General features: G+C 41.6%; 2 protein-coding genes across 3 annotated transcripts in view; one reads left to right on the top strand and one right to left on the bottom strand.

Moving 5' to 3' along the window:
- S100G (S100 calcium binding protein G) overlaps nt 1-2,510 on the top strand; it is a 4,682-nt gene extending 2,172 nt beyond the window's left edge. The window contains exon 3 of the mRNA XM_017519109.2: nt 2,246-2,510. Within this exon, the coding sequence (XP_017374598.1) occupies nt 2,246-2,350 (105 nt within the window). The 3' untranslated portion in view covers nt 2,351-2,510. The remainder of the gene's footprint in view (nt 1-2,245) is intronic.
- LOC108296618 (protein SET-like) overlaps nt 1-8,433 on the bottom strand; it is a 156,751-nt gene that overhangs the window by 119,739 nt on the left and 28,579 nt on the right. The window lies entirely within an intron of this gene.

Raw genomic sequence — 8,433 nt, 5'->3', positions numbered from 1 at the left:
GGTCATTGTCATTTTGCAACTAAAAACGATCTTCACAATGGAAGTGACTGTGCAATTGTTTCAAATGACTCAGTCAGTACTTAGCTCTAACTTCAGGAGAGAACGTTTCTTCAAATATTTTAACCAGCTCTACAGATTTTAACCAGAAATGTCTCTTCTGCCAATATAACAATTGGAAAGACTTATGTTTTTAATACTAAAAAGAAAAAGTTAATTCAATGACCCTATAATCTGCTATTTTCTCATTTTCTTATAATTGACATATAAAAGCACTTGTAAAAACAGTTAAATTCACTAGCAGAGAAAGGGACTTTTTAATTAAAAAGCAAAACAAAAGTTAGTGAGAAATTTTAAATTTTAAAAAACCCTTCGTGTTTTTTCCAAAAAGAAGAAAAATAATCATCTAACAGGAAAGCCTAGGCCATCTACTCAAACAAGTTGTTTCAAAAGGTAACATGGGTAAATTTTTATATACTTTATGTCTTTCCTACAGAAAGTGCATAAGACTTATAATTTAGAAAAAGGCAGGAAGACTAATGGTAAGTTCTGAAAGTCTACTTACATGTACCTGATTATATTTCCACAAGGATTACCAAAAATTTCCAGCATACTCTGTTTACATATATCATTACCATGTATGGTTTAGAATCTAGTAAAGGCTTCAGGAAAACAGTGTTTCATATTCATAAATCAGAGGCTGAGTAAGTAACTTACAGTTTGGTCTTGTGATCAAAGCAAAGTGCTAAGTGTTTTTGTAGGAATCTCAGCGGTTAAAATATAACTTCCATAGAGATGTGTTGCACAGCACTGTGAATCTACTTAGCACTACCGAACTGTATGCTTAAAAATGATTAAGAGTGTAAATTCAATGTTAGGTGTTTTTTACCACAATTCATATATACATGTATATAATATAGTCTAATTTGAAACTGACAAACTAAACTGTTATTTCAATCGGTTTTCTAAGCAGTATTTTGCCACAGATAAACTCCTACCTCAAAGTCCAAGTAGTAATGGCTTTAAGATGACAGTTATATGGTAGAGACAAAAATTAAGTCTGCTTAAAATACTGCAGGAAGTTCAGTAGTCAAAAAGCCTGCATATGATCTCACGTGACATCTAAGCAGTGGTTCTCCAAGTGTGGTCCCAGGGCAGCAGCACTGGCATCACCTGGGAAGCTGCTGAAAATACAGATCCTCCAGCCCGGACAACACAGCAAGATCTTGTCTCTATTAAATTTTTTTTTTAATTAGCCAGGTATGGTGGCACACATCTTTAGTCCCAGCTACTCAGGAGGCTGAGGCAAGGGAATCACTTGAGCCCAGGAGGTAGATGGTGCAGTGAGCTGTGATCATGCCACTGCACTCCAGCCTGGGTGACAGAGCAAGACCTTGTGTACAGATTCTCAGGCCCCACCCCAGGTCTAGTGAATCAGAAACTCTGGAGGTAGGGCCAGCAATCTATACTTACTAAGGTCAGCAAGCCCATCATGTGATTCTGGTGCATGCTAAAAGCGTGGGAACCGTTGAGCCAAAGTCACTTTGCATAGCTCAACATTTGTGAAAAATTGGGGCAGTGGTTAGTTAAGGGGTTGAGCTCTGGAGTCAACGTGTGGACCCCAAGCCCTCTGCTAACCAGCTGTGGGTCCTCAACCAAGTGACTGGCTATCTCTGAGCCTGTTTCCTCGCCTGTAAAGTACATCTCCCTCATAGGGTGGTCAGAAGGATTACAGAGTCTACCTAAAGGCCTCAGCCCCATGCTGGCCAGCAGGGAGCCCTCCCTGCCTGCTGCCTCCGGTAATATGCCAGCCCTAGCCCTGGAGCATGAGACAAACCCAGCTCCCAGGAAAACCTTGGGGCAGGGGTCCTCAACTGTGTGTGCACCATGGGCAATCCAGTGAAGCCCACAGATCCCTTCTCAGAATGTTTTTAGAGGCATAAAGAAAAAGGCCCCAAATCACATTAAAAAAAACAACTGTATTAAAATACACACTGCATTAAAATAATAATAAATGTGTGATATGGAGGGAAAAAAAGGTAGCCAGTTCTATGACACGGAGCAATACAACAGCTAAAGCTGGTTTCTCTCTGTTAGCTATTAGATGCATGTCACTAGGCTGCCTTCTTGGCACACAGATCCAAGGCCTCTAATTTCTGAGACTTAATTAATTCATTTTTTGTGTGTGGCAGTAATTAATTCATTTTTTCTCCCCTCCCCTCTCCCATTCTTCTTTTATCTAAAACAGGGTCCAAACACCATAGATGATCTCTTTCAAGAACTGGACAAGAATGGAGATGGAGAAGTTAGTTCTGAAGAATTCCAAGTATTAGTAAAAAAGATATCCCAGTGAAGGAGAAAACAAGATAGCACCCTGAGCACCAAAAAAAGAGCACCTATGCTGTGGTCTTACCCTATGTGGAATCCACCAGAGTCTCTGGTTTAATTGTTTGCAATTATAAAGATCTGGCTATGAGGTTCAATTATTGTTAATAAATAAATTATTAGACATACATTACCTTGTTAAGTACTGGCCCTCATAACATAAGAGACTTGAAAGTAGCCTTAGTCTGATTCAACTAATTCTACAGATTTAAAAAAGTGAGAGGGAGAGAGGGAGGCTGAGGCAGGAAGAACACTTGAGCCCTGGAGGTCAAGGTTGCAGTGAGCCATGATTTCATCACTGCACTCCAGCCTGGACCATAGAGGGGAACCTTGTCCAAAAAAAAAGGTGAGGGCCGAGATAGCTCTGTGATCCTGCCCAAAACTACCACGATGGTGTGGGAGACTTGGAAAGAGTCCAGAAATGCCAAACCACCTCCCTTGTTCCACATTTTGCCAGAATCACCCTGTTGCTTGCTCTCCCTAACTCCTCAGTGCTCGGATCATCTACAATTTCTACTCTCATCTCACACTATCCACTAGCTAGTGAGAAAAACACTTCACAGGCACTTGACTTCATGCCATCTCCCAGCACTTGCTGTGCTTTCTGAATGAATGACCCTTGATGGGGAACAGAAAGAACACAGGACCTAGAGGCAGCCCCATTCATCACTGACCAAGTGGCCTCGGGTCTACCAGCCTAACGCCTTGGTTCTGGTGTGTGATGTGTAACGTAAAAGATCACAGGAAGACCTTGGGCCCTCTCAACTCTTGGCATCCTGTATTCTGAGAAAACAGTCAGCCCTCAAGTTCAAGTTCCACTTTTTGAGTCCAGCTGGGGGATGCAGCGGGTGAAGTGAGGACAGTGGGGAATACGGAGGCAAGGAGTGCAGAAGGGAAGGGAACTTTCTGCTACCCCTTACCAGATAAGAGTTCAAATGTTAATGTTCAAGTTCATCTAAGTTACTAATGGCTCAAGCGAATCCTAACAGCCTGGTCACAGCAGAGTCCTGGAAGCTAGATTTTTATTTCTTCTATATCCTTGAAACTCTCCTCCACAAAACACCCATGAAGTATCAATAGTATTGAGTCCCACTGCCTTTGAACAGTGTCTCTCAATCTTTCTTTTCTTTTCTTTTTGTTATGAGACAGTCTTGCTCTGTTGCCCAGGCTGGAGTACAGTGGTGCGACCTTGACTCACTGCAACCTTCGCCTCCTGGGCTCAAGTAATTCTCCTGCCTCAGCCTCCTGAGTAGCTGGGACTACAGGCGTGCACCCTGGTCTCAAACTCCCTATCTCAGGTGATCCGCCCGCCTCAGACTCCCAAAAGTGCTGGGATTACAGGTCGCACCTGGCCTCTCTCAATCTTTCTTAAGTCATTATCACCCTCCTAAGGAGCCTTGTTAAACATTTGTTTCTAATCGCCACCCCCCAGGAAATTTTAACTCCAGGGATGCCATGTGCATCTGTTTATGTGCTGTGTGCATATCTGTGCTTTAGACACAAAGTAAGACTTCCTTTTTAGCCCACTGTGCTCTCCCCACCAAAAGCCCAATTGTAACCCCATTGGGAGTGACATGACATGCCTTTAAACAATGTTCTTCAAGCCCTTTATTATTTTTACCTCATGTTCTAGAGCCCAGACTGCCACACTATACTTTCTGTAGTTAACATCAGAAAGATACGGGATCATTTCTACTTTCAAAGTGTAGAAAATGATGATACTGAATGCTTTTCAAACTACATAAGCCTTCGCCAAGAATCTGCTATATGGCCCTACCCTCAAGCTGAAAATCACTGCCTGCAAAGTACTGCCTTTGACTTATTTTTAGTTTTAGGTTTTTTGGGTTTTTGTTTTTGTTTTTGTTTTTTGTTTTTTGAGACAGAGTCTTGCTTGGTCACCCAGGCTGGAGTGCAGTGGCCCATTCATGGCTCATTGCAGTCTTGACCTCCTGGACCCAAGCAATCCTCCCACCTCAGCCTCCAAAGTAGCTGGGATGTGCCACTATGCCTGGCCAATTTCTTTTATTTTTACTTTTTGTAGAGACAGGGGTCTCCCTGTGTTGCCCAGACTGGTCTCGAACTCCTGGGCTCAAGCGATCCACCCACCTTTGTCTCCCAAAGTGCTGTGATTATAGGCATAAGCCACCATGCCCGGTCTTTTTTTTTTTTTTTTAATCCAGTGAACTTGAATGTATATGCTGTATTCTTCTGTCAAGTTGGCTGCTGTCATTTTTCCAGAAGCTGGATGGCTCTCTGAGGTGGGTAGTGGAGCACATGCCCACACTCCCACCTCATCTGCCCATAAAAGGCTGGGCAGTACCAGGCTAGTCTCCGGAAGGTTTGAGCTCAGAGAGAGAGAAGTACTGGTTGATGTAAACACAGGGGTGGTGGGGACAGGATGGCCAAAATAAACTGGGCTCAAGATGAGTAGCTGGCACACAGTGACTTGGAAAGCAAGGTGCTTGAGATTTCCTGGAAAATCTCTGCAAGTGCACAGTAGAAACTATTCTCATTGGTTACATGCTTCAAGAGGACTGGGCAGATGGGGTGGGGTAGGAGGGGGACAGGAATAAGAGAGCCACTATTCACTGGACAAATTATTGGACATTTTGATTTCTGAGCCATATGGATGTGTGTCCTATCAAAACAAAATAAATGAAAATGTTCAATAGTAAGAGAACACTTTGTAAATCCCCTGCTGCTGCTCTTTGTGATTAGCCTCACAGCACTCCTATTTGGAATAATCAAAAAATACAACTAATCTAAATTTTCGGAGAAGAGTATACTTGTGGAGATTTGGGAAGAAAGGAAATAATTACAGAAGTTTCCCTCAATAATAAAATGAAATTCATTGGAAGCCATTTCAAACATTTAGAAAGTTAACCAGAAAAATAGAAAAGTGGCGGGATACAGTGGCTCACACCTGTAATCCCAGCACTTTGGGAGGCTGAGGCAGGTGGATCACTTGAGCCTAATAGTTCAAGACTAGCCTGGGCAGCGTGTCGAAACCCCATCTCTACAAAAAATATAAAAATTAGCCAGGCACAGTGGCATACACCTACATTCCCAGTTACTCGGGAGGCTGAGGCAGGAGGATTGTCTGAGCCCGGGAGGCAGAGATTGCAGTGAGCCAAGATCATGCCATTGCACTCCGGTTCAGGCTGAGTGACAGAGCAAGACTCTGTCTCAAAAAAAAAAAAAGTGATTTCTAAACCACCACAAAACAGAGGAGATTTTTATAAACAGTTGAAGGAATGTTTAAATACAATTTGTATCATTCTAATTCAACACAAGAACATTCTCATGGTATTAAAACTCTTAAACATTTCTAATGACTCATTACATTCCACTGTATAGATACCCCATAATAGTCTTAACTATTTCCCCATTGTGGGGCATTTAGATTGTTGTCATTTCTGATTCTTCCAAATGTTATGATGAGTAGATCGTTGTCATTTCTAACTCTTGTAAATGTAATGAGTACCTATTCATATTTCTGTCAACATTTCAGATTTCCTTAGGAGAATTTCTGAGAGGTAAATGTCTGAGTCAGAGGGTATGGATATTTGTATGGTTTGTCAAACAGACCACCTAACTGATTTCCCAAAAGGTTGTATGGAATCACAGCTCTACAGGTAGGAAGGAGAATGCCAGCTTCACTCCCTAGAGAGCATTTCCTGGTCTCATTTTAACAACTATTTTGTTCATGATGGTGCACATCTTTTATTTGTTGCTGGTTATAATAATACCTTACTATTTCACCATGAAGTTTACTGTTGGACACTGCTTTGTAAAAGGTGTTCTTGTTTAAGAAGTACTGGTCTCTTCCTAGTTCATTATGAGTTGTGAGCACCAGGTTTGGATATTGAGCATGTATGGCACTACAGGGTTTCTCTTTTGTTCAATCAATATAATGTATTAATTTAATTTAATTCCTGGGATAAACATACTAGCCAGTCATGACCAATCATTCTTTAATGCTGTTAAATTAGACGTTCTAATATTTTATATAAGATTTTCACATCTTCATTCCTAACCAATGTGAGTCTATAGTTTTGGCTTTTATTATTTGTGGTGCGTGATTTGTTCAGTTCTGATACCTAGCTCATGCTAGCTTTTCATTTTAGCCCAAGTTCAAGGTATCAATTAGCCCCTTGCAGAGTTAATATACACTATCAACTCCAACATATATAAAGTACTTATTATGGGCAAGGCCCTATACAAGATGCCATGAGAAATACAAATTTCCAGACCTCCGAGATTCTAAGTCAGTAAGTCTGGGACCAGGTCAGGGGAAGGATTCATCAAAAAGTAGTATTTCAACTGGGCTTTGTAGAAAGAACTTTGAGGTCAGCGTGCAGAAAAGGGACAGCAGTGGGCATTCAGAAAGAGAGAAAATAGCCCAAGCAAACACATCATGCCCAATGCAAGGCAGTTCAGAGAACATGCACATGTTTGGGGTAGAATGCCAGGTATGAGGAATGAAGAGGGCACACCTGCTTGTGATCATGAAAGTCCTTGGTTGCCATGCTGAATCCACCCAAGGTCACAAAGGGAGCAAGTAGGCGTAGGAGTCACAGGATGACAAAAAAAAGAAAATTGTATATATTCAAGGTGTACAACATGATGTTTTCACCTATGCATACATTGTGGAATGATTACCATGACCAAGACAACACATTCATCATTTCACATAATTACCATTGTGTGTGTGTGTGTGTGTGTGTGTGGTGACAGCACTAAAGATCTACTCTCTCAGCAAATTTCAAGTATTCAATACAGCATTATTAACTATGGCCCCCATGCTGTACATTAGACCTCCAGAACTATTCATCTTATAACGGCAAGTTTGTTCCCTTTGACTAGCATCTCTCCATTTTTCCCATTCCCATTCCACCCCGGTAATATCATTCTACCCTCGGCTTCTAGTTTGATTGTTTTAGATGCCACATATAAGTAAGATTATACAGTATTTGTCCTTCTGTGCCAGGCTTATTAACATAATGTCCTCCAGGTTCATCCATGTTGCTGCAAAAAGCAGAATTTCCTTCTTTTTTGAACCTAAGTAGTAATCCACTTCCATTTTCTCTATTTATTCATCTATTGATGAATACTTAGGCTGATTCTATGTCTTGACTATTATGAATAATGCTGCAACAAACAGGAGTGCAGATACCTCTTGAACATACTAATTTCATATCTTTTGGATACATACCCTGTAGTGAGGTTGGTGGATCATACTGTAGTTCTATTTTTAATTTTTTGAGACCTCCACACTCTCTCTTTCTTTTCAGGGTCTCACTCTGTCACCCAGGCTGGAGTGCAGTGATCACAGCTCTTTGGGCTCAGGTGATCTTCCCATCTCAGCATCCTGAGTAGCTGGGACTACAAGTGCACACCACCACACCCAGCTAACTTTTTATTTTATTTTATTTATTGATGTGTTTGCTTATTTATTTACTTATTTTGAGATGGAATCTTGCTTTGCCGCCAGGCTGGAGTGCAATGGCATGATCTCAGCTCACTGCAACCTCCGCCTCCCAGGTTCAAGCAATTCTCCTGCTTTAGCCTCCTAAGTAGCTGGGATTACAGGTGCGTGACACCACGCCCAGCTAATTTGTTGTATTTTAGTACAGACAGGATTTCATCATGTTGGCCAAGATGGTCTCAATCTCCTGACCTCATGATCCGCTTGCCTCAGCCTCCCAAAGTGCTGGGATTAAAGGCACAAGCCACAGCACCCAGCCAACTTTTTAATTTTTTGTAGAGATGAGGTATCACCATGTTGACCAGGCTGATCTCAAACTCCTGGGCTCAAGCAATCCTCCCACCACCTTGGTGGCCCAAAGCGCTAAGATTACAGGTGTGAGCCATCATGCCCAGCCAAGAATTTTTCTTTATCTGAGTAGAAAAAAGTTACCTTAGCCAACAGTCTGATATCAACTCTAAACGTACTATCCCCACAGAGATAGTATCAAAGGAGTATTAGGCTCCCAGAGTGGTCTGTAAAAAGATTTAACCCATATTATAGCTGTAATTTTTTTTTTTTTT

The sequence above is a fragment of the Cebus imitator genome, unplaced genomic scaffold (genome assembly GCF_001604975.1).
Source record: "Cebus imitator isolate Cc_AM_T3 unplaced genomic scaffold, Cebus_imitator-1.0 Scaffold728, whole genome shotgun sequence".
Lineage (NCBI taxonomy): Eukaryota > Metazoa > Chordata > Mammalia > Primates > Cebidae > Cebus > Cebus imitator.
This window is presented reverse-complemented; position numbering and strand designations above follow the sequence as displayed.